Below are 26,127 nucleotides of genomic sequence, written 5' to 3'. Positions count from 1 at the left end.
CATTTCACATCTTCATTTTTCAAAACAGTAGCTGCCCTGAGGTTTCTATCACGAAGAGTGTGGAGGGTGGTTATTATGAACTCTGCACCTCGTGTTCCACGTCTGTCATATGAATGTGTCAGGCTTAATCTTTATTAATTCCTGAGGGAAAACTGGAGACTAGAGCTAATAAGGTATTTGTATGGTAATTGTTTCTTTTGGGACATGGTTTCTGAGAATTCATAACAAACTGAAAAGAGTTGCATGAGTATGAAATTTATTTAGAAATAAGCTGTTCAAATAGCACAACAAAATTAGAAAATTCATAGGGGATAAAAATATATTGAAGATTATTAAGTGCTCAGTCACCCTCTCAGACATAAGAATTTCCTAAGCACAAGTCACTGGAGGCTGCAAGGGTATTCTGAGGAGGTATCATGGTGTGCTTCTTCTGTCCTTACACTTTTCCCTATATATCCAATACTAGATAAATTAAATTTTTGGATGACTCACTGGGGCTCTTGCATATTTGCCAAGATTAGGCTAAAGCCCAGAGAAAGGAAAGTGATATAACAGAGACAAGTGACGTCACTGACCTGAAGGGTAAGAGAGGACAGAGGTGTTGTGCCAGGAGCCAGTTTGGTGATGTGTTTTGTATGCAGTGGGCCGTTCATGTGGATGTGTAATTAGCAGTGTACAGGGAGCAGGGGGAGTCACATTCAAGGAGCAGAGCATATCAAAGTAGACACAAAAACCAGACAACTGGAGAGGATGTTCGGAAGCTGTGCCATGTATCAACTTCAAAAAATTATGTTGTATCAGGTAGATCTCTTTATATGTTGTTGGGGTTTTTTCCTTTTATTTTTTCTCTTTAGCAGGTGAGGGAGGGCAAGGAGTTTGTGAATTTTATTTTAGTTTTGTAATCAAGTTTAAAGTAGACTTCACTGGCTTATCCCCACCCGACATTGTCTGGTGACATGACTGTCTGCTAGTACTCTGTCAGATGCAAGGTGTTTTGTTCCACTGGAAGTTACGGTATATTCCTGAGGCATCTAAAATACATGGAGAGATTCAGAGAAGTCAGTGTACGTTGTTTCATCCTGCTGCAAAGGCTGGTTTCAGTCTGCTAGGGCAGGATCTTCTACACAAAATGACACACCTTTGGCAAGGGCAAAAGAAAAAAATGGCAAGTGGCTTCAGAAGGATCTCACAAGAAACAGGCAGTCTGCAAGGATGAGATTTGAGAGTTCAAAGTCAAACACAACATACTATTTCCAAACAGTTGTTCCAGATTTGCAGGCACCTTAGGTGTCCTGCTGTGGTGTCCAGATCCCCTGGCAAGAATTCAAGGTTTTTCTCGTTGGTGACAGAAATTACTTCATGTCTTGCACACTGGGAGTGTTAATTTAGCATACAAATATTTCTCTACCTGGTGTGGTTTCTGCTGCTTTCTGAGAAGCAGCAGAGATTAAAAATACCTCATATCTTATTGCTTGGTGGTTTCTGATCCAATATTTTGCTCTTTTCCTGATGCCTCACTGTGATCTGGCTGAAGGCTGAGTTAGTCTGTTGGTGACTGGCTACCGAGGGATACAACCTTCTGTCATATTTTGATTTTGGAGGATCCTGATTCCCTGCCTAAAGCATTGGGCGCTGGGCTAAAGTCATTAACTCTAGAGAGCACCTGATGCAAGACAGCCATCAGAATTTGGTGGGAGGGGAGAGCGTGTGTAGTGCAGAAGCTGAGCTCTTTTAGAAAACAGTAGGACAATGAGAGTTCTTTGGGTTGCTGGGGAACTGTTCCCAGATGGAGATGGGGGGTCTGTGTGCACTCTCTGCACTCAGTTTTGCCATCCCCCTCCATGTGCCAAGCACTGCTGCTGGGGAATCCTTCCAGATTCTCCTAGGGTAGGGCCCGGGGCTGTTGCCCTCACCAGAGACAACTTCCTCCTCCCCAAATTGAGTTTCAGACCTCCTGAGCACAGAGATCTGTTCAGCGGCCACTGGATTATGCAGAAGGGTTTTTCCCTTTATACTGGTGGTTTTATTTTCCCATATGTTTTCCTGTACTGATAATTCTGTTTCCCCAGCATGTCTGGCTTGTGCCTTCTCAGTACCACTGCAGGAACAAGAGCACAAGCAAAGCACGTGCTTAATTGCCTCACTTCCAAACTGTTTAAAATTCTTAGATAATTGATGTCTGATAGATTGGTTTTCTGGTCTGCTCAAGCTAAATTAGGCTAACACCAACCAGATGTGGCTGGTGAGCTATTCATCCAGTCCTGGGAAAGTCTGTGTTGGCAGAATATTCAACAACAACCATCACCAAATCCCGTGCTTCAGAAAGGGGCCATTTCTCAGGAAGAGAAAGGAAGGCTTATTGTGATGAATGGTTCTTCAGAGCACTAACTTGTGCTTCTGACAGTATAATTCTGAATAATGGTGTTGGTTCCTTCTGATTCTCATCTCGTTCTTGTGCTTGGGAGCAGTAAGTGCATTCCCCTAGTTTATGGTTTCCTTTTCACATTTCTTTGCCTTTAAACTCATCACTCAAGATGATCACTGCAATACAGCATTTTGTCTTAAATCCCCCATCTTTTTCAAATGCTCATTGTGAATACTAAGAAACAAATGCTGTTCAAAGTTCTGGATTCTTTTTCCCAACTTAACTACAGGCAAGTCTCACATTTTGAACATATTAGAAATCTCTTTAAAATCTTATCTATAACTGACACAATTATCTTCTCCGGCAAGTTGTGGCAAAAGACCAATCCCTAAGAATCTCAGGCATTATGCTCTTATTTTTAAGTTAAGCCATGGAATTGTCCCCAGACCCTCACCATTTAATTTATTAGGTCTTTCTCCAAAAAAATGGAGAGCTGCTGTGCATCCAGAGGAGTAGAATTAAAGCACTTGTTTTTATTTAAGCCTCAGTAACCATCAGCTCCCTAGTAACTAGGGGTGTGTCTGCTAAGAACAATCTGTCACCTGTCACTGGGCTTTTAAGTGACTGATTTCACATTCAGAGCTAAGACAGATAATTGACAAAGTCGTGCAGACTTCAGCCGAGGAAAGTGCTAATTTTTTTTTAATATTATCCACAAAAGTGCTGCTTTTTCAGTTAATTTCAAATTCTTAGACAATTTCAATCTGTAGTTACAAAGAATGGTATGTGGAATGATTGTAGCTTATTTGTAAAGCTCTATCAGATACAAATAGTCCAGAGTCTGCAGAGTTATATAGGTGTTGGTTAAACATAATTTTTTCATAATTAAACCAGCTAAGTTTCTGAAAAGTTTCCAGAATCCCTTTTAACACACATTCGCTGATATTTTAGCAAAACATTAACCTCCCGAAGTCTTAAAGCCTACTGATAATTTCAAATTTATTAAGTTTGTTAGTATAATTTTTTGGGAAAAAAACAAGTTGTAGAGAAACTTGAAAATGGCTCTGTAGGCAACAGCCACAGATGGAAAATTTGATAAAGGTTAGAGAGGTCAGAGGTGAAGTTGGTGGCTTCTGCCTTGAAGGGTTTGAAGGAACCTTCTCAGCAAGGAAATTTCCTCCTGCTCCTGCATTATTAATACCTTTCTGTCTCTGCCCCAGTTACTGACCAAGGAACTTCCATCTGGGGTAATATTCTGCTTGTTCCTAGAAGTGAAGTTCTCACATACGTATTGTGAAGTTTCTCACATACATATTGTGCTCAGACAGAGAAACCAAACCAGTTAAAAAAAACCCCAAACAACAAACCTGTACTTTTTATCACTGATCAGGATACACAGGTTTTGTGCATGTTATTTGGTGGACTCACCTGCAGCAGTCTGGGTGTGCATCTGCCAGCCCTGGTTTCTCCTCCCAGTGCTGAGGATGCTCGAGTCTCAGTGCTGCAGCACAGCAGTGGCACGGGAGCACCGGGGAGCTGAAGGGATGCCTTGGTTTGAGAGACAGAGCAGCAGAGGAAATGTTCAGTGACACTATCAGAAGGCTCCTCTGGTGTGATCTGAGTTCAGTTATCACTGTGTGATCAAATGGCATTTGTCAGATTCTCAGATAACAACTTGCAAAGGACTGTTGGGTGATTTTCCCATACGTTGTGTGGGAAAGGGACACTGGGAACCAACTTTGAAATTTACAGTCTCCCCTCCTCAGTCAGAACTGTGAGTCAAGCAAATTCTAGACTGGTTTGAAAGTTGATGTGTTTGGCTGAATAAAGAAGGATCAGTTGCATAATCTGGGAGTCAGATGTGAGCATTCATTCCCTGATCTGAGAGTTTGACTGTTTTAGGGGCAGCCTGAGGCTTTGACAGCAGAGGGAGGTATGGACTGGCATCCCTGAGCTGGCAGGGTTGCTGTCTCTGCTGGGATGAGTCACCCAGGGTACTGGAGCTGAACGGAACGGCCTGTGTGCTGCTGTTCTCCACCTTTTATCACACTGCTGTCCAAGGCTGTTTTGTTAGAACAGAAAAGGAGTTAAAACTGACAATACAACTCTAAACTCGTTGTAAGACACAGTAAAGATTTTGAAAACAAATCTATCCTTTACTCACTGGGTCCTTACACGGCAGCAGTCTTTCCTCTATGGTTTCCTTGAGTGCCCTCTCTTCTGTCCAGGCTCTCGCCTTGTCTTCTGAACATTGCCTTATCTTCTGACCAAGCTTCCTCCTTAGTCTTAGTTGGATACAAAACCTGGCTCCTCCTGCTTTGTGGGACCTATGGGACTCATCTCTTGACTCAGTTCTGGCCCCAACCACTTAGACAACACCCTGGCTCTACGCTTTTCCTAGAAGCTGCTGAGTGCTAAGCCATGGCTGGACCAGCTGGAGCACAAAGCCAAGCATTTTGCAAACTCATCAGGAAAATACTGAGCTGTTCTCTCAGGGAACGCTGCCCACGTGGGTGATAGGTGTTCAGAGGAGGTGGAGTGCTTTGAGATAAATTGCTCATCCAGGAAGAAAGGCAGTAGGCTGGAAAGCTGATTCCCTCACATCAGCCTCTACTCTCCCTGGCAAGGCTCCAAGGAACATCTGAGCCTTTTCTGACATGAGCTGGGAGGAAGGTTCTGAAGCAAATCTGGGAAAGGCTACATGATGACGAACTTACTCAATCCTGAAAACTCCATTCATGCCAGACAAGATCCTCTCAGGTATGAGTGCTTTGTTACTCCCATGACAGATTCGAATCAGCTGGAAAAGCACCTTTTGTACTAAATCAAGAGCTACCCAATACCAGTGTGTTGGTAACTGCATCATGCTCCGCCTGTCCAGAAGCTTGAGTCCAAAGAACCCAAGCAGAGCTCCCCTCTCTGTACATTTAATCACTGCCTTATATATATATCACATAATGCATTATTCTTTTGCCGTCCTCTTTTATGGACTGGCCATTATGTTCTTTTAAACACTTTATTGATTGGTTAAACTTACATGTGAAAGCAGGTCTTTGGCAAATCGTGTTTCTATTCATGCTGTGTATCTTCAGCGCTCCAGTCACAGGCATTTGTGAGCTACACACTTCTTCCATAAAACACCAGATGTGGCTTCTGTGGGGCTTTGTTCCTCCTTTGATGGACTATAGACCATCAAGTTCCGCTTCTAAATTAAGAGGCATCTGATCGCTTATTAGCTGTACTGTAAAGTTCTTTATTACTTCAGTAATTAGTGTTTATACTTGCCAGGCCTGTGTAGAAGCCCTTTAACGTTGCATAAGGAGATTAAACACTCCACAACAGAGTATGCATTGCTCCCAGGATTTCTAGTTTTGCATCAAGTTTTGTAGAGCCTTGCTGAGGGAGTCTCTCCAGAAATGGGGTTATGGGTAACCTGGTGTAGTCATTTTGAGTGGATTTTGCAGCAGAGATGCAGAAAAGTATTCACAGGAAGATACCAGGATCATGTAGTTCTCACTGCACCAAGGAACTTTTCAACGACAAACGCTTGTTTGCTAGTGCTGTAATCAGCTATCATTTTCAGGACTCGGGGAAAAAAAGTTTGATGTCTGGCTTCCTTCAGCATTTCTGTGTTATTGACAGTATTTTTGTAAAATGTTGGATCAACTTCTAGAAACATCAAAATTCATGCTAGCAATGAATTCCACCCTGCTGGCATCTGTTTCTAGATGCTCTTCGTGATTTGCCTGATTATTCTCCAAGGCTGCTTTCTGCTGAAGGTATTATCTGCAGGTGCAAGCACTGCATTAAGCTGAACAGGCACAGGGCTCTACACATCTGTCCTGCCTCCTTCCATGGGAGATGTGAGTCACTGCTGTGGTGGCCACAGCTGGGCTTCACACCACAGGTCGTGATCATTGACCACAGGCCTCCACCACACTGCCTAACCTGGGCTGTGGAGTTTCTCTTGTTAGGTTAAATGCCTCTTTATACTTTCATGGACTCCTTCCAAATGAAACTCGATTGAGTAATTAATAATATGGAGGGAGAGTTAAGCTTTTTAAGTTCTGCATGCTGTTGTGCCAATTATTCCATCAAAGACTGGCTCGCTTTGTTGCTATAGAGCTTCTCAGTGAGGCATGACCTTGGTTTATTAAATAATACATGTATTTCTGAGAGCAACTTATGTAAGAGTAGGCCTATCCAACAAGACTGAAGTTTGACCACTCGGTGTGTGAAAGCAAACACTGAATAAAAAGAGTCCCCTGCTCAGTACCTGGGTAAGAGGGACAGGCAGCCTCACAGTGGCTGCACTTGTCTCTAAGTCACCATTGCTGCCTTTACTATTTCCAGTCAAGGTGCTACAGCACAGTCTCCTTGCAGCCTCTCAGATATCTCAACACATGCTCAACACACTGCTGGTGCATCTGCAGGCTTGATGCTGGCCTGGACTTCACAGGGCAAACAAAATGAATTTCTGCCCCCAGAGATGACAACAGTGCTGCATCTTGTGCTGCTGTGAGCTGTACCCACCAGTAAGGAGCCAATGGGACCAGAAATCTCTGCTCCTTCCTTCTGCACCTCCTTCTCTTCCCCTTCTCCCCTGGCTGGGGTTTGGGGCTGCACAGGCTGTCAGCGACACAGGGCAGGTGGTGCAGGCTGTCTTGGGGTGCCTGCAACTTCTCTGAAACTGCTTTCATACCCCACACAGGGCAATACAGTGATGAGTCTCTCTGCTCCTAGAGCAAAACAAATCTGTTAGCTTTAAATCTCGGGAAGTAATTTTCTTAACATCATTTCTGCAGCAGCCAGTTTCCATGGAAACCAAGAAACGACTGGCAACATGCATAGGAAAGAAGACAGCTGACCTGATTGTCCTTCCCTGGCCCCTGTGGATGGGCTTCCCTCAGTCTGCACATGCACATCCTTTGCTCATTGCTGTGAGATGGACAAGCCCAGACTCAAAGGCTTCAGCTCATTCCACTGGCAGCAGCCTGAGTGCAGCTCTTCTGGCTGCTGCACATCCTTCCTCACCCCACCTCATCCTGCCTCTCAGGGCAGCTTGTCCTGCACCCAGGGGAGGAGGGCAGAGGGAGGAAGGGTCTGTAGATGTTTTCACCCCCCTTCCAACCCCTGTATCATTCCCAGACCTCAACAGTGACAGAAGGACTTGTGGTTAGCTTTGAATGTGCATATGTTCCTTTCTTTTTGGCCCCCCCAACCCACGGATTTCACGTACTTTTTTCACTTACTTATTCCACTGTTTCTAGAATAGTCCTATAGGTCACCTTGTTGAAGATGTATATTTATAATGAAGCCCTATATGCATGGCATTAAATTTACAAATATCCTTGGAATTCTTCCTAACTACTGCCAGAAATATCTGCTCTCCAGGTGAAGGTTCTGTTCCTGTGGTGTTCCTTAAGAAGCCACAAACCTATGTCACAGTCTTCAAGAACTAGCAGTTTTTTCTGTGTGCTTGGGCAGAGACAGAGGACTTATCTGACCCAGGCTCAGTTGCAGCTTTTGGTTTCATTTCTTCAAACTATGTTCTCTGTAAACCTCCCCAAATGATAAGGAAGAGGTATAGATCAGCTCATGACACAGTCAGGAAAGAGTGTCATGACCAGTAGGATTACCTGGTCTGCAGGTAAAAAGCAGATTCTCAGAGAAAATTTAGGGAGTTGAACATCTGCAGGGGACAGACTGAGGGAGAAAAAGTTGACTCTCAGGAGCTGGCTGCTCTGGAGGTGCTGTACGCATAGGTCATGCCACAGGCCAGGGCCAGGAAAATGTGTAGTCAAGCTCTGAACAGTTCCATTTTGTACTTGGCTTAATTCTGCAGTATTAGTTTATTATCAATAAATAATGACGTCAGTTTATTTAGTACCTTTTTTCTTTCTCATTTGGAGACAGCAATATTAGCACCAATCAATACACCTTTGAAGCTCAGTGCCAGCTGGAGAGGTGCTAGAGGCTGCCTGTCTGTCTGAAGGATGCATTGCAGGTTCCCATGCCATGCTCATCCCTACTCTCCAAAAGCATAGGCTGAGCATGGCATCCCTGGGTGCATGTCCTGGTGTGCCACTTCACTGGGAGAGTGTTTGTGCAGGGAGCCACAGGCAGAGGCAGCGCTCTAGGCCACAGAGTCTGTCCTTCCTTTAAACCCCTTAAAATGCACAAGGCTCCTGGAAGGGCAAAGCAGCTTAAAGAAAGCAATTGCAGAGATGAGAGCATCCACAAAAGCCAGGCACTCCCTGAGGTGCCCTTGATTCCAGAGTGCTGGAGGGAAGAGCAAGCCCGGACAGCCTCCACAGTGCTTTTAGTAAACTTTCCAGGTCTCTCTGACATAAAAAATAATTGACTTTTGCAGTTGCATTTGAGCCAGCTACATTGCCATCAGCTCTTGCTAGTCTTCACTCCTCAGTTCATGTTTACTTAATGACATGTGAATTAATTAGTTAGGGACACTAACACTGGGCTGGTGCACGAAATTTAAGATGCAGAGTATGTTTTTGTGGTTTAAAAAAAGAAAAGGAGGCAAATGCCAATGGCTTTTAGAAATCTTCACTTTTAGGATGCTATGACTGAGTAATGAATGAGCTGAAGTACAGAAGAAAAATAAACCCAATTCCAGCTATTTAAAGGCTCAGCAATTCCTTCCAGGCAAAAAACAAGTAGCTATTGTGTGCTGGCACACTGGGGGAAGGCAGCATTTCCCACAGGCAAATTAGGAATGGGAAAACCAGGACAAAACCTGCAAGCCTCTGCAGTCCGAGTAGGGAACACAAGACATTTTCTGTTCAACATGATTTGTGTTGTCATTAGGTGGGTTTAATAGGGCTTTATACTTATTCTGGGAGGAAAGCCGTGGCTCTGCTTGAGCTAACAGTAATGACCATTCCAACTTGGGAAACATGAGGGAGCATTTGCCACATCACTCAGGCACTCACTGGGAACAGAGGGTCTCCTCCGCCCCCACCCCTTCCTGGTGAGGGCGTTTGGACACAGTTCACTGGAGCCTGATAAAAACCTGTCTGTGCCCTGTTTGGCCAGGAGGTGTCTGAGTCTCACTGTAAGGAAGGACCCATATTGACCGCCAACCTCACTGGGACCAGAGCAGAACCCCACATGGGGTGCATTTGAAAACCCCCACATTTCTACCCCACAGCTGCCAGTGGAGCGCAGCTGCTTTTCCAAAGAACTGCCATGGCTTCCCTGGCAAGCTGTTACATTGACAAGTTTGAAGTTTTTTTTATGATCTGATTTACATCAAACCACAGGATTTCAGAGAAAGTCTGGAACTGTCCAATAGCCATTTCCATTGCACTGTATGAAGCACTGCAAAAGAATGTATTTTTTCTTGGGGGGTGATAGGACTAAGGTGCTATAGCCATAAAAAACTTCTGCCTCTTGCAAAGCTGTTCCAATGACAAATTTGTCATATACTTCTGTATGGCTGAAGAAACTTTTAGAAAATAAAATTTCATTTGGAACATTAATCTTTTCTTCAAGAGTAGGCCCATTAAATGCATCCACCCACCTACTAGCAAACAATGCACTATGTACTTTTGGGTATCAATCACCTTCCAGAAGCTGACAGGCACTCCTGCCCATTGGATGGCAGAAGTGAGTTCATCTGGAACTCACTTTAGTTTTAACTGGTGAACTATTGTCAAGTTCCAATAGGGTACAAGTTGCTCAAACTCTCTTGCAGGTTTGCTGATGATTAGGGAAACACAGCAAAGGGAACACATCTGTGTCTGGGCAGCTTCTCCAACAGGTCATGCCCTAGCCAATGTTCATTAGCACATGGACATGTCCAGCTCAGCACACACAACATGGCAAAACACATCCCCTTCCCAGCTGTGGGGACAGATAGGAAGGGACACCACCAGCTCGGACAGCCACAGGACAGCACTCCCATTTATCAGTGCCCTCAACTGGCAGAGAAGTCTCTCTGCTGTTAGAAACATGCACTCATCTGCAAATTCCAGCGCAAACACCTTTCAGTGCTAGCAAAACATGTCCTCAAAGGCTGCTGCCAACTCTGTGCCAGAGCTTGGGATGTTTGGGGAAGGTGCCTCACACAAACAAAACCACATTGCCTGATGCTCACATCAACCTAACAGCCTAAAACTCAACTACAGGAAACCCCTGGGTAGTCTCACTGTCCTTCAAAACCATCATTCAAAACCAAACATCAGTTTGGGTGGCACAGCAAAAACAAGCTGTAGGTACAAGGGGAGTAACACACAGAGCCAATTTTTTTTATAAAAGTATTTTTAATAAACTGATGGATTTAAGTTTAAGATGCTAGACAACTTGTTGCCATGTACAGGTAACAAAAGTCAAAATTCTTTGAATTTTATACAAATACTATGTAGTAAACTTGAATACAAGTTTACAAAAAATGCATCAGTGAATATTCAGCTTGTAACCAACTTCCAACAGTGAAAATTATCATCTATCAATAGTGATCAGAATTGCATTGCAAATTTTAGAAGTAATGCAACTAGGTTTTTTTATTTACCAAGCCACTCTGAAGTTACTGACAGTACATTGGATTTTTTTGGCTTGCTGAACAGAAAATGGCATTTAAATAAAATGACTGAGTTAAACAATGTAATACATATCAAAAGTACTATCTCACAGAAAATTAAACAAGAATGAGAAAGTAAACAGAGCAGAACCCTGAAGTGGTGGTATTTTTCTACCCGTTTTGATGGAAAAGATTCCACAGGTGTCCAGCTTTCTCACAGCATTTTGAAGTGTTCTAGTCCTAGCACAGTGTGGTCATTAGTAGACTAAAGTAATCCCTGCTTGGCAGTAATGCTGGTGAAAGGTAACTTGCTCTATTGCTAACAAATCGGAGTAACCACTGGCAGGGTGACTTCTTGCAGGCATCCAGCAGAGGCTGAGCTGACAGCACACAATTGGTTAACAGTACTGCTCGCTTTGATACAATACCCAACAACCTTCAGGGTTCAGGTGTCAGTTTCCTCACAGGATTTACAAATGGATGGTTTTGAAACAAACAAAAAAAAAGGTCTTTATGGAGCGTAAGACAGTATTTTCACCTGTACAGCTACCAATAAAATGAATGTTTTTGTTACAAACTTTCCAGTCTGCTTTATAAAAAATAGTCTTAGTTTTACTTCTAAATAAAAACTGTGCTGTGATCTGTCATGTTCTTGCATTGTACATGCTGCAATTGTGTGTGTTAATGAAGGTGTAGAGATTTGTGACCTAGCGCTCTGGATGTATCAGAAGCCTAAAAAGCTGATTTTGGTACATAAAAAGTAGCAATGAAAAGTCATTCTATTTATTTTTTCCTAAAGCCTAGGAAAAGCTACAGTACGTTGCTAGATCAGTGGCCTCAACCCTGAGCTGAAACAAAGGACCTGCCCTGGCCAAGAGACTTAGTCACATTCCTACCACAGCTGCACAGCAAAGACAAAATCACCTGTCTGCAGCCTGTTGTCTGAGCTGTGAATAGTGTGAGATCCAGTTCTGTCATGCTTGAGAGCTGTCTGGAGACCACCGTACTCATTTTCACTACAGGGAAAAGGAAAGGAGAACTCAAATTCAGAGTGGAAAGTACTCAGCAGGGAGGGTCAGATATCCAGCTTCTGGAGATCAAAGAGAGAATGAAGTTAGCGGGAGACTCACCAGTCTTAAGCGTTTCCCACTTGGTAGAAGAGATTATTAAAACACGTACCAAAATACAGTTATGGACACTTTTACTACTAGCTTGCTCTTTCCAGAGAGTCTCACTTGATTTTCCCCTCCAGAACTGAGCCTATCTCTCTCTGTACTACACTGCATCACAGAAGATAAGTGAAAACCTCAAGTCTGTCATCAGACAGGATTCAACCCGGGAGGCAGTAGAAAAACTTTCACTTGTTTCTAACACAAGCTGGAGCTGGCATAATTCTTACTATGATACAGCTACTGCACCTTCCCATAGGGTTCAATGGCACCACTACCAACGGCCAGGAGCATTCATAACATGAAGCATTTTGCCTCCCAAGAGGACTTTGTTTTTGCTTTTAAACAGCAGAAACTGCAGAGTCAGCATTTCATTCAACAGGAAAACTAAATCCAGCAAAAGACTGTAAATAAAGCTCGTAAGAATAAGTTGTATTTCTCGTAATGCACACTTCTTTGTGAGCTGATCAGTTTAGGGATGGTATGTTTTTTGTTAGTTTAAGGCAGCAAGTCTTATAAAATACTCAAGCTCACCTCCCTCACGTTTGTGCTACTGTAGCCTTAGGTGCACAATAGAACCTCACTAATTTACACTAATGATTGGAAGAACAATTAATTCTCTTGGTAAATGAACAAGAATAAGGCATTCCATTATATATTCTGATCACTAATTATAATTTAGCTCTAATTATAATCTACCAGCAAACATACTTCTGTGTTTTAGAAAATAATATCTCTTACCTTCAGACATAATTATGTGTGCAGATTAGTGGGTTCTGCTGTGTAAACACGCAGGTGCATAAGCAATTTTCAGGTTTTTCTTCATTACATCTGATAAGAAAGTTAATGCCACAGATAGAGACTGTGGGAAAATAAATTAGGATTTCTCTATCATTTGTGCGGATATGCACAACTGGGCAGTAATCTGTAGCTCAAAAAAAAAGGACACAAATGTTTACAAACTCAAATGAAGCAAAACCAGCAGCAGGAAGCAAAGGCCATTCCCCAACCATAAATGGCTTGTTTTACATGATTCCAAACTATATCAAACAAAAAAGGAATACAACTACTGACTTATATATACAAGTTTGAAATCAAGTAAAGCAAAGAAGTGAAAAATTTGTTGATGCTTCTAGCAGATGATATTCACATGTTTAAATCCTGAAGTAAACTGCAAGTAAAGACATAAGACAGGATGAAAACTACATGGCTGAATTGAAAAAAAAATGGATTGATGTGCATTGCAATGATTTAGAAATTTCCCTTCATATGTGCAAAAATCCACAGTTTCATTAATGTAGAGGTCATACTACTAGGAACAGATTTTAGACCAAACCAGTCTCCCTACATCCTGGAATCTACCTGTTTACATCAGCCACTTTCAGCGCACAGTACCCTGTTCACATATATAGTATTCAGCAGTTTCCAGCATTCCTCAATTTAATCTTCTCCTGCCTTAAATCTTGAAAACAAAGGGGAAAGTTCATCCAGGGCATCATACCACTGCTTCTGATTTATACCAACAGTTAAACTCAAATTCTTTCTTCTTCCATGGTAGCAGGAGTCCTTACAGGACTTGTAAACAGCAGTACACAATACTGTAAACAAATAATTTAAGTTCTGCTTTATGCAAGATGTTAACTCAGGTCTACCAAACAGGTGAAAATGAAAAGGGTGGCTTCACATAAAATCCTTCCCTTTTCTCCCAGCAATTCCTTTCACTACATAAATAATCCTGAGCTGAAACAGGGGTTGATGAGAGCTTTCTTCTTTTTTTGCATATAAAAACAATGTTCTAGAGTTGGCTCTCATGTTCTGTCAGGAAGTCAATTGCTGAAGAGATCAAACTGAAGTATTTCAAACCATTTGCTACTTTGGAGGAGGACTTATAATTTGGTGTGACGTCCAGTTCTAGACCCAGATGCCGAGCTTGCCAAGGAAGCTGATGCTGCTGCATCCTCAGCTTCCTCCAGCTCATCGTGTAGCTCCTGGCTAACACTAGACTGGAGGGCTGCAGGAGTTAGCCACTCCTTTGGCAGGCAGCTCTGGAGGAAGGGTATACAAGAGCTGAAGTAGGCAAGGCGATTCACCCATCGTGGAATCTCTTTTCCACAGAGAATCTATGGGGCAAAGAAAAAGAAAGGGTTAATCTGTCTTCTGGATTCAGCACTGACAAAACTGCAGTACTGTAAATAAAAAGCAAAAGCTGCAGCAGCCTTTACGTATCACAAATGCCAGTCAAGAAGCACCCAAATTAGCTGCACTATGACAACTTTCTTCATCAGTAAAGGTAGCATTCCAAGTCCCACAAAGACACCTATATTTCATTGTGAAAGTTGGACACATGGTTGGTTCTATGATTTTCTTAGAAGAAGAAAATTGAAAAAAGCCTAAACCACCTCTTTTTGAATAATTTCTACAAATGGCACAGAAATTAGTTAAGCTATTGTTTCTATTCAGTGCTAATTCATCAGAAACAGAAATTGTAGGAGGAACCCCACTATTACAAAAAAGCACGTGGCCAGAAAGTGCCAATACCACAGCTGTATGGAGTTACACACACAGCTGAGGCTCTTTGCTGTGGTGGCCTCTGATGACTTCCACAAGACGTCACTATCCTACAACACAGGCCAAGCACACACACCAGTTCACTGCAACAAGAGAAACTATACAATGCACAGCTAGGTTCAACGCCTCAAAAACATATGAAGTTACATTAAGTACTTATTTTTACTGCACATGAGTAATTAAATATTATTGTTGTAATTATTCAAGTACTGAGCTACTTAAACTACCTCCATATTCACTTCTGGTACTACAGTGCAAATCTGGAGAACACGAACATTACTCTGCTGCAACTAAGCAGCATTTAACTTGCAATTATACCCACTTTTATAGTCAATTTTAACACTAAATAGGACAAGACCTAAAACAGAAACAATACGACCATGCAACTGAAGAGTATGGCAAAACCCTGGCCATATAGGCCAGATTTCACACCAACTGCAGCTTTGTCAGTATATCACCCTACTTACTTGTACCAGCACTGCACATGAATCATCATCACAATAACATTTTCCACTACCACTGGAAGATCAGACTACATAAAGCACAGGGTATACACTAAGAAGGCATTAACTATTTTGGAAAAAAAACCCAATTAAAATCTATGAAAGTTCACATGGGAAAAACAGACATCCTTGTTATGGCGTGTTTCAATGAAACATTAGAATTAAATCTGGCAAGCAGAGATTGTCAACTATCAGTGAAAACCAAAGTTTCCATTCCCCTCTTTGTCCTGGGTTACCTCTTTCTAACCCTTTCCCTCAAGTGGATACACATATGAATGATCAGGCATTCAATCCTACTGGCAAACTGATCATGTTACAACAAAGCTGAGGAGAAAAAAAGCAAAGCCCATGTGAGTCCTTGGTCAGACTCTTTGCATGACCACTCAAGTATCTTCATCATCTGCATCAGGACACAGCTGCTGGCAGAGCAATAACTTGACAAAAGCCTCTCAAGCAGAAGATTATCTGAGTAATAACTTTAATGCCTTTGCTATTCTTTAACATTAGGTCAGAACTTTGAAAATTATTTACAGTGTGATGGTTCTGTGGGGAAATACAAACAATCTGATAAAAATAACATCTATAACATTGCTATCTTCAGTAGCAATTCCTGAAATGATTAAAATTATATTGAAATCTTGTTAATACTTTATTTACTAGGTATCTCTTTAGGAATGCACCTCTGCTCTAACACAGGATATGTATGACAACAACATTTAGCAGCAAAATCTGGTGTTTTGGACATAAACACAAATACAACCTGAAAAATGATGACATTTGCCCGAGGCAACAGAGATAGGAAGTTGAAAATTAAACCAAACATTACAAAGGACTAGGAGATGATGCTCTGCAGCCACCTGTGAAGCACCTTTCTATACACCTTTAGATTTGTTTACCTCAGATAAAGCTGAAGAAAAGTGATTGCAGTTTTTGTGCATTAGGTGATAAGCATTTCCTTTGAATTCCTTTCCAAGCTCTTCTACTATTTTTTCTATATCATCTTCCATAAAGTCAGTACTGCCTAGAACCACAGCCTCTCTAGAAGAGAAATAGAGTAGAAGGTAATCAGGCTCACATGATATAGGTGGACTACTGTTCATACAATGCTCAAAAGTCACTCCACTTTTGGAGTGGGTAGCAAAATCTTTCTGTTCTCCAAGAATAGCTCTTTCTATCCCAGTTTACGGCACCACTTTCATCTTTATCATGAGATGATGTTTCCTTGTTGATTACCCACCTCGAAAAAGTTAGTGCATTGCTTACACTGTATGAGTAGTAAACGTTATCCACAAGTTCACAAAATTTGTATGTGTTTCAGGAATTTAACGGTATGTTAAAAAAAAGTTCTTTGCTGTAGACACTTCATTGTCTCGTCACCTGTGTCTGTTTTACATTTCTATGCAAACACATGAATTTCTCAGAAAGTCAGAAATCCTGTACAATTCAATACATCAATTCTCAAAAATAAGTGCAACAAATTGTATTTTTCATATACTTTCTCAAAGAGCAAGAAAACAGGTAATCTTTCTTACTTAAATTTAAATGTTTCTCCTAGCTCAGAAGCATTTCCTGGTGAAATCTCAAATATTCCAGAAAAAGGGTATGGATGACCACCATAGGCAAATTCTGAAAGAGAAAGCTCAGATTTAACAAAATCAGCATCTTATGACAGTGAAAAACAGCAGAGTTCACTGACTGGAAGGTGACTTCACAAGGATCTAAGGCTAGCAACCAGACATGTTATTTCCATGGGAAGCAAGTGAAATGAGCTGGAAATTAATAGTTTTGTCAGTTACTACTCAGCCTAAGCAAAAACTGACATCAGTGTACAGGTTTAACTTGAATAACTTTGCAGTAAGTACACATTGTTTTCATTGTATAATGGACCATTTACAAGTTAAACTGTACATCTTTATATATACTTATCTTGAGAATTCCCCTTACATGCATCTAAATTGGGGATTCAAGTACTGCATCATCAGAGGGGTCTGATGGCACTTCTATTCAGCGTACACTAGTCCTCAGTATGGCAGTGCATAGTGGTCTAATAGGTTCCTCGAATTTCTTGATTTGCAAGAGTTCAATTGTCAAGTTCTTTACTAGAACAAGAAAGTAAACCAGTGCATGCATCTCAAGTCTGCACACAGCATCTGCTGGCTTAAGCACTCACACTACATGAAATTATCATGGTGTGCTGTAGCTTCCGACTGTGTCTGTAAGATAACAGAGCACGCCGCACCCAGAGTGTAATAAAAAAGCCTTAAGCATGACTTCACACTTCCTTTCCTCAAAAATCCTAACACATCACCCAAGTCTAGCACTTGGTTTTGTGGGTAATCTTTTTTACAACAGGTTAATAAATAAAAGGTTTGATGTGCCTGGAAAAATGCAAGTCATTGTTCTAGCAGGGGCATGACCTGCTGTATGAGAAAGCTGCTATAATCCCAACAGGAAGGGAGGCACATGTATTTGGCACAGCTCAAAAATTGGGTTTCAGGCAGAGCACTATTAAGTCAGGTCTTTCTGGGTCAGATTAAAACAAATTTAAAAAAAAAGTTTTAACAATAAGCATTGTATTTTGTCAATTTGTTGCTCTGGTAATACTTGCAAAAACAAATACAACATGACCATTACAGTAGCTGAAACATAGTTTAAGATAACTTTGGGCAGTGTGGTCATGCCTTGCCTTTTGCTCCTTCCCCTCACCTCCCGACACATTAAAAAAAAAAACCCAAAAACAAAAAACAAACAAAAAAACCCCCAAACAAACAAAAAAACCCAAAAAACCAAACCAAAACAAAACACCAAACCCCTCCCCCCCCCCCAAAAAAAAAAAACAAACCAAAAAAAACCCCACTGCTGTAGATTTTTCTTCTTTAGCTGCAACACCATCACTTGGAGTATCATTATACTTTGGGCAGAAACACCTCAGACATGAGCCTGTGCTATGGTGAGCACAGAAACACCTTCTGGCTGCAATGCAGGTTCAAAGTGCCCTGAACAGACCAGGAGGCTGCAGCACCCAAGCACAACCTATTTAGCAAAATCAAAAAGCATTGCTGTTATTTATCACAAGGACATCTTTTATGAACAGCATGCATCAGACATGTTTCTTTGAAAGATACTGTCTCTAAAACAAACCAATCTACGAAAATGGAATAGACTTTTTCCTGAGCATCATGCACTTTTAGGTGCCTCTCTGCAACAGATTATTGTTTCTGTAGTTAAAAATTAACTCCTTGCACTAAGTGCTGACAGAAAACTGAGGAAAGGATTCAACCATGGTTACACAAAGCACACATTTGTTTTACCTTTTTCAAAGTATTTCCAAGCCTAAAATAAAGATTTCTGTGCCTGGCTGAATCAGTTGCACACTTTTTCATAGTTGCACAGCTTTATATAAAAGAATGCACAACAGCTACCAGATTATTCTTGTCCAAGTTTTTTTTTCCAGAGGCAGAAGAGATGAGAAAAAGAGATGAACAGGTTTCAGGAGCTAGGCTCCCCTCACAACCTGAAAAATGCTTTTTAAATAGCAGTATTATTGAAACAAAAAATAAGTTATGCTTTTCTTGTACATACCTCGGCCATACACCTCTATACCTGAATGAAACACTCCAATTCCAAGGGAAGAAGTATATTCATTCATCCAATACTAAAAGGAAAGAAGGAAAAAAAAAAAAACCTCAAAACTCTAGTTAGTTTGCAGTACAGATTTTTCTTCTCAGAGTAGACTGTCCCCCACATCAAAAGCATTAAACCCTATCACAAAGTGGAAACTGCACAACCCATTTTACAGAAACAGAACGTCACTAAAATTCCCCAACTGTATGCAGTGAATTAATTCCATTAGGTTCTATTCCAGTGTTTTAGTGCTGTCAAGGAGCCTGTACCTGGGAGAAATCCAGATTAACCTTCTATTTGTCAACAAGCTGTAAGTTGTAAAGTTTGCCGTTAGGTGGAATACATTCTAGAATCAATTGCTGTAATTTTAAGGAGCACATTTTTCTTCAAAGTACATCGGAATGTAGGACTGTGAGATATACACACTGACTGTCATTAATAGCAATGACCACACCTGCTTATGAACAGATGAGCCCAAGACGCACTCAGAGATGGACTGAAATTACCTTATTATATTTTGTCTTTGAATACTAAATTAGAGGTCACCATACAAGATACAAAGCTCTCTCCAGGCTGCTGATGCATGGGGCTCCAAACATGAGGTTTTAAGTCCTTTGCATACGTCTGACACTTGTTTACAATATATCACTTGTATTGTAGCCAACAGAGAACAGATGCATGTCAAAAGGAATCAGAAGCAAAAATTGTTTAGAAAAGGGAAAAAATAGTAAAGAAAAGAAACCTCCCTTAGTGCTTTCTCTTTTCTTTTATGAAAGTGCAGCAGTGGCAAGAAGCTGTTACCCTCAAGACCTCAAGGATACAGAACTCTGGAAAAGGAAAACCTCAAAGTATTCTTTCGCTGTCTTCATCACCACCCTCAAACTATCAATCTCCAAGTATTAAAAGATCTCAAGTGACACACAATTTGAGAAGTAACCTGAAACAAAGTCTAAAAATAAAAAGCCTCAGTTGTGTCCTTAAAACTGAAATTGGCTAGTAAGAAAAATCTCAGGAAAATAAAAGGAAAACATTATTTTGTCAATTACACCAGTAATAGGATTTTTTCTTCCCAGAGCTTCTCTGTGAGCTTTTACAAAGCAGACTTCAAAAAATCATCTGGCAGGCAGGACACAGGCTGAGGTAGTACCCCCAGTAAATTAATACTGGCTTAGCAAGCAGGCAGAAAAAAAGAAGCTATCTTCCTCACACAACCTGTTGATATAATCATTGTTTTCTGATGCAAAGCCACTAGGTAGCACAACTGATGATAAAAGCTTAAAAGGTTGCAGGTGTCACACTTGAAGATGTGCTGGCTGGAATCAGTGTGTAATTTACAGTGCCATCACAAACATTACAGCGTGTAAGCTTTTTGTCTCCCAATAAAAATGATACACTAAACCTCAGGTTGACAAGCCATTAATAAAAACGAAAACAAGTTCAATGGCAAAAAGAGGAAGTCATGCCAATAGTTACAAACAGACAAGCCAGCTGTGGGAAATTTTGTCAATACGAATTAAGACAAGGAAGATTTTGTGCCTTATATTTATTTAAAGCTCAATTGTGATCCATGGATAAATTTTGCTTAAGACTAAACTTTACCATTTGCTTTAATTTCTGGCTTTGTCAGTGTAGTGCTATGTTAGCTAGTGGGGTATGGATTACTACACTAAATCATCACCTTAGTCTATTTAAAGGGCTCAGCAGTTTTTCCTTCCACCCCCTAGCAAAGAGCGGAGAGCAATTTGGTATGAACAAACTACATCCAGAAATACACTGCATTAATTTACTCTGTACAGAATGACAGAACAGGGAGATGGATGCAAAGTCTACTCATCTTAGTAGGTTTGTGACCATAAAAAAATGGATTCTGTTCATGAGGGGAAATCAAAGTCAGAAAACAAAAACAGCTAATGCAACATACATGTGTTACAGTTCTGAAGCCCTTCTTATCTCACAGTTGACCAGCTCACCATTTCAAAATAGTTTCAGGTTTTTATTTATAGACAAAACTGTAGGCACAGTTGACGTACAGTTTGTCATCACTGGAATAAAATATGTTTGCCTAATGGGAAGGTGTATCCAAACAAACCTAATCTAGAACAGGGTCTATGGTACTCTAGTCTGTCCCTCTCCTGGACACTTGTGGCCAGGAAACTCAGAACCTGGCACCTGAATTCCAAACAACCTGCATACCATATACCCATTGGACCTGTTAATGCCAAGCAAGGCTATGGCTGCCTTCCAAAAAACAGAACAAAACTTACAACAAGATATCCTACATGCAGCAGGATAGAATAAAGCCTAGTTGGTTATTTTTAGACAGAAAAAACGAGGGAAAAAATAGTATTCACAGTACTCCCAACCCACAACCCTATGAAACCCAAACACAAAATATAGGGAGGAGAGAGAAAAGTGAGTCACCAAGTGAGCATTCTCATTGATCTGTACAGAAGCAGATGAACGGGATGGAAGCCGACACAACAAGGCTTTCAGCACAGCCTGCTCCTATCCAAGCAAGTGCTCCTCCTTACTGGTGCACCTAAACACTTGGGGCTCACTACACTGCACAAAGTGAGCACTCGTGGCAAAAAAAACCAAAGTTAGCAACTTTGGAAGAAGTGCCTGAAGCAAGCTGGCACTTTGCTTCAGATTTCCAGTAAGAACTGAATAGGTTAATTGAAGATAAAAGGATTTCAATAAGGCAGAATTATTTTCCCCCTAGGAGCAGTAATTATATCTAATTATTACTTAATCTGGATGAGCTATTGGAAGGTTGGTCCCATTTACTCATTGAACAAAATGCCTTATCTCACTGAAGGAAGAAATGCAGGACAAATGCGACAAAAAGTGCTGAATTTGGCTGTAGCTGTAAAGATTATATACAACTTACAAAATAAAGATTGTAAATGAAATTACATCTGTATAGCTCACTGGTTCAGTAACATGCTCAAACTGATCCCAAATGCTACATCCTTGTTTCCATTACACAAACTGGATTCCCTTTAGTCTTGATATGGATTTTGCCATAGTAGTATGGTGCAATCCCATATCCTCAAGATTTTGCAATATGTCAGTCTTGTAAAACAGGATTTCAGGTTTAATCTATCATAAGGAAAATATTGCAGAAGCAGTTTTCTATGTGCATAATAAAGTCATGTCACTACAATGAAAGAAGAACACTGATCTCAGTGCTTCAAAAATATCTTCAGAGCTTTCATTTACATTAATACTTTAGCTTGTTATCTCATTTGACAAGGGGAAAAATAGGATACTACTATTTGGGCACAAAAAACTAGACCCCTAAAAATAGCAGTTAGTTAAAATGAAGCTATAAAGTACTCCAGTTCTCAAAACACAATATATCAAAGCCTTCACCCTACCCTTTTAATGATCATAAAAGATGTTCAAAGGCATGAACTGTACCACATAAATACACCCTTAAGCGTCTCTCCCTCCATAAAGTTACCATTACTTGAAAGTCTGCTTTCTTCTACAACACACACATCCCCCTCACACTGGTTGTATCAAAGATTTTTGCTTTTTCAAGCACTAAGGACATTGGAAGGATATATCCTCCAAAAGCAACCAACTCAGTCCTGTAAGGAGTTCCAATAGCAGCAAGGTCACTTAGTATTCCCCTGCATACCTAAGCAGCTGCCTGGGAAATGAAGCTACAGTTTGCGTTCAGGTTAAAATAAAGCTGCTCATTATTACAGTAATGCTGGTTCTGTCAACCAGGTGACTAACAGTGGTCTCTTGTTCCAAAAGAGAAACAGAAAACCCAATCCCACACCTAAACTACAAAAAAATCTCAAGCCCATTTCCAAGTGACATGGAACACCTGAAGCAAAGCGCAAACCTGCTAATTCAAATACACAGTTGACACGGTTTGGTGAATGAACAGAACTTCACAACTGCTGTTACAGAAGAGTCCTCCCTTCCACACACTCCTAGAGCCCCCAAATAAAGCAGTACCATTGATTTCAGTAGGCTGTTGTACAAGCAGTAAAAACTGCTATGCAGCGTGGAAGTGAGGCTCTGGTCTCAAATGGACTGAGATGTGGTTTAGCAGAGGAGTTTGATGAAGGATGTACACTGGTGGTATCTTTCAGACATCACACAAACCTGTGTTTTTCTCACCATTGTGAAGGAAAACTGTTTCTCTAATGGTCAAATAAAGTAGGTATTGCTACAAAACAACGAACAGGCCTGAAGCAGGAAATAGATATATTCTCCTTAGTGGTTTTATCTTGTACTATGTGTCATCTGTGGTGATGTGCAGCTTCAACCATTCAAGTCACCTTTACATGTAATCAAACATCTGCAAGTAAATGTGCTTGGCTGCTTCTTTTCCAGAGTAAGTTCCTTCCACAGAAGGTGGCTTCAGAGACTATGTGAATTCTCGACGGAGGCAGAGCCCCAGTAATAACAACAGGATACCCAACAGTCCCTAATGTGTCCTTAGGCAAAATATGACACTAGCTTTTAGGAGCACACCCTTCCTGTTGCTTTTTTTCCTCATGTCAACTGCCAGCCTTCCTAGGATGGCTGGAGTAAAACTGATCACAGCAATTCAGCTCTGGATGAAAAAGAAAGGATGACGTGAATGAAAGAGTAGACTATCCCAAGAGAAAATGAAACAGCATGCTGAAGTCACACCCCACCAGTGCTACCATCATAGCAAGAATGGAGTTTCTCAGAGGCCATGGCACTACTTTCCAGGCAGGCATTGACACAGAAATCAGTCTACTCTATCAAAGTTTCACAGCCTGCTTGTGAACTCAGCCAAATTTGCACAATTAAGCAAGTTTTTGTGAGAACAGTGGGTTTTCCATTTGAGTGAGTCAGAAGTACTTCAAGCCTTGACTTCAAAGATATTCTTATGTAAGAGTCACCAAAACCAAAGTCTTACCTACTTCTCCGTACAAATATTTATAGTTAATGTATGTAAAACCATCTCTTTTTATGCTAGAAGAGATTTCCCAATATATCTAGTCACACTGTAGTCCAGAGAAGTCATATATATGTATATGACAGGGCATCCTTCCCTGCTCAAGTCTAGTATAAAGAAGGCACACTGACTTCTTCTCACATTAGCATCACCATCTATGAGCTCAACCAGGTGAGCAAAACCCCCTTTTTTTTTCCTCCCATCTCTCAGAAAATCACAGTGAACAGACTATTTCTGTCTCCAGTCTCCCCTCACTGTCTTATAATAAAAGAAACCAAAGCCGAGAAAACAGGCTATATTCACTGGAGAGAGAGCTCAAACACAGGATTGGGCAAAAAATCCCCCCAAAACAGGATGTGGATTTCTAAGCTAAGTACTAGAGTGAAAGAAAACCTAGTCGGTATGATATTGTAAATATATTTGATTTCCAGCCAGGTAGCTTTCTATTGATTGCTATTGAACATTTTAGCATTTGAATGTGACTGTTTCCAAGCAAAACAAGCTGTATTTTCTCACTTCCAGCAGTCACCAACACTACACAACATACCATCACCCCTTCAAAACAGCCAACGTTCACTTTAAAATGGTGGTGGTAGGAAAGCCTATCCAAAATAAGCTAAGTAACACAACCACTGTCACCTGAAGCTAGTTCTCCATCTTGTTGTCCCTCTATCAGTAGACTCAAAACTTGGGTCAGACAACTACTGCTACTCGTTCTAATTTCTAGCGACTGAAACGCATTAAAGGATAATATTTTCTTATTACTTATCCAACCCTCCTGTTCCATGCAGGTACTTACACCTCATTTGTTACCATGGCATTTGAGCAGCTTCCAGCTGAACATAAGACAATACCACAGTTGCTGTAGGTGCCACATAAAGATTATCCAGGAGGGAGGGAAGGTAAGCTCATAGGCTGCAAATCAAGTTGGAGCCATTCTTTTATTTCTACCAAGTCCCATCCATAATAAAACTATTAAAAATTATGGTCTAGAAGAAAAATCACCTCACTGACACTGTGCTGAAAAGCTCTTATCCTTGCACAGACAGAGGTTATCCCGAACGGGGATATCGGACTCTTTTCTGGTTTCTGTGAGCAGGAAGGCAGGGCCTCCCCGCTGCTGAGCTTTGGGGCAGTAGCAGAGGGAGCAGCACAGCCCAGGGACGCTCACGGCAGGGAAAGAAAGTTTCCCCCACGACAGGGAGGGGATCCACCTGTCACGGAAGACCCAGCCCGGCAAACTTTTGTCGCAGGTCACAGAGGGGCTGCAGAAATCGTCAGACCTCCCAAATCACCGCCCTCGCCCTCCTCTCCCCGCGCTCGTTATTTCTCCCGCTCAGCCGCCCACGGAGGCAGCTCCCGCAGGGACCGGCATGGGAAGGGCAGGCAAAGTTTCCCAGCCGCCCTGGCCCCCGCAGGGCAGGGCACTCCCCGCCGCCTCCCTGCCGGGAGGGGGGCCGAGACCCCCGCCCAGAGCCGTGCCGGTGGCTCACCATGTCGTAGACGTTCAGGATCACCAGCTGGTTCGCCATCGCCGGCGGCCCGCGGGCGCCCCCCGCCCGCTCGGTCGCTCCCGCTGCGGCGGCGGCGCCGCTCAGGCCGGCGGCGGGGCGGTGCGGACCCCCGGGGGCCGCTTCCTCCTCGTCCTGCCTGTTGCTGCGGGGCGGCGGGGGGCGGCGGGCACCATGGAGCCGCCGCCGCGGAGGGACGGGGCCGCGCCCCCGGGAGACGCGCTCAGCCCGCGGCCGGCAGCGGGGGCCGGGCGGCGCGGGGGGCAGCGGGCGCGGGCCCCACCCCGGTGGCGGCGGCAGCGGTGCCGGTGGCGGGCGGGGAGGAGTGAAGGGAGGAGGAGGGAAGGGAGAGGCGCCTGGGCGGGCCGCGCCCTGCCTGGCGCCGGGCCGCGGGACGGCCGGGCAGCCCCGCCGACGGGCGCAAAATGGAGCCGCTCCAGCCCGCCCCCAGCGCCCGAGCGGAGCGGCACGGCCGCGACTACAGCTCCCGGCGCGCCGCGCGGCAGCGCGGGCGGGAATGGCGGCCCGGCGGGCCCGGCGCCGCCCCGCGGCCTGGCTCGGGGCGCGGGGGCTGCCCGGGCCGTGGCTGCTCGCCGCTGTGGGCGCTCGCTCTGCCTCGGCCCAGCCGCCTCCTGGAGAGGTGCGCGGGCGGCCCCAGGGCGCTGCTGTGGCACCATCGGGCTTCTGGGGACCTGACCCGGGCACGCCTGCCCTGCCCTGCTCCGTGCCCGCCATTCGTGCGCCTAAGGTTGTTGGTTCCCAGAGAAAAAGTAGTTCTCGGTTCGTGTGGTGGTGGCGGCGTTCACAGCATCCCCCGGCACCGCCATTTCGCGTTTGAGTTCCGTGAAGAAGGGAAATTTTAAGTGGCTCGGCAGAAAGAACGTCTGAGCCGTG

The 26,127-nt window shown here is 42.7% G+C and overlaps 1 protein-coding gene across 1 annotated transcript; it reads right to left on the bottom strand.

The window, feature by feature from the left end:
• Nucleotides 1–10,630: 10,630 nt before the first annotated feature.
• DESI2 (desumoylating isopeptidase 2) lies at nt 10,631–25,370 on the bottom strand. Its single transcript, XM_033055617.1, has 5 exons — nt 25,216–25,370; nt 18,730–18,802; nt 16,680–16,773; nt 16,044–16,185; nt 10,631–14,196 (listed from the first exon to the last, which is right to left on the bottom strand). Exons 1-5 carry the CDS (start codon nt 25,252–25,254, stop codon nt 13,963–13,965), a joined length of 582 nt encoding a protein of 193 aa, XP_032911508.1. The 5' UTR covers nt 25,255–25,370; the 3' UTR covers nt 10,631–13,962.
• Between the last annotated feature and the right edge of the window lie 757 nt (nt 25,371–26,127).

Source organism: Catharus ustulatus, chromosome 3 (genome assembly GCF_009819885.2).
Source record: "Catharus ustulatus isolate bCatUst1 chromosome 3, bCatUst1.pri.v2, whole genome shotgun sequence".
In the NCBI taxonomy this organism is placed as follows: domain Eukaryota; kingdom Metazoa; phylum Chordata; class Aves; order Passeriformes; family Turdidae; genus Catharus; species Catharus ustulatus.
This window is presented reverse-complemented; position numbering and strand designations above follow the sequence as displayed.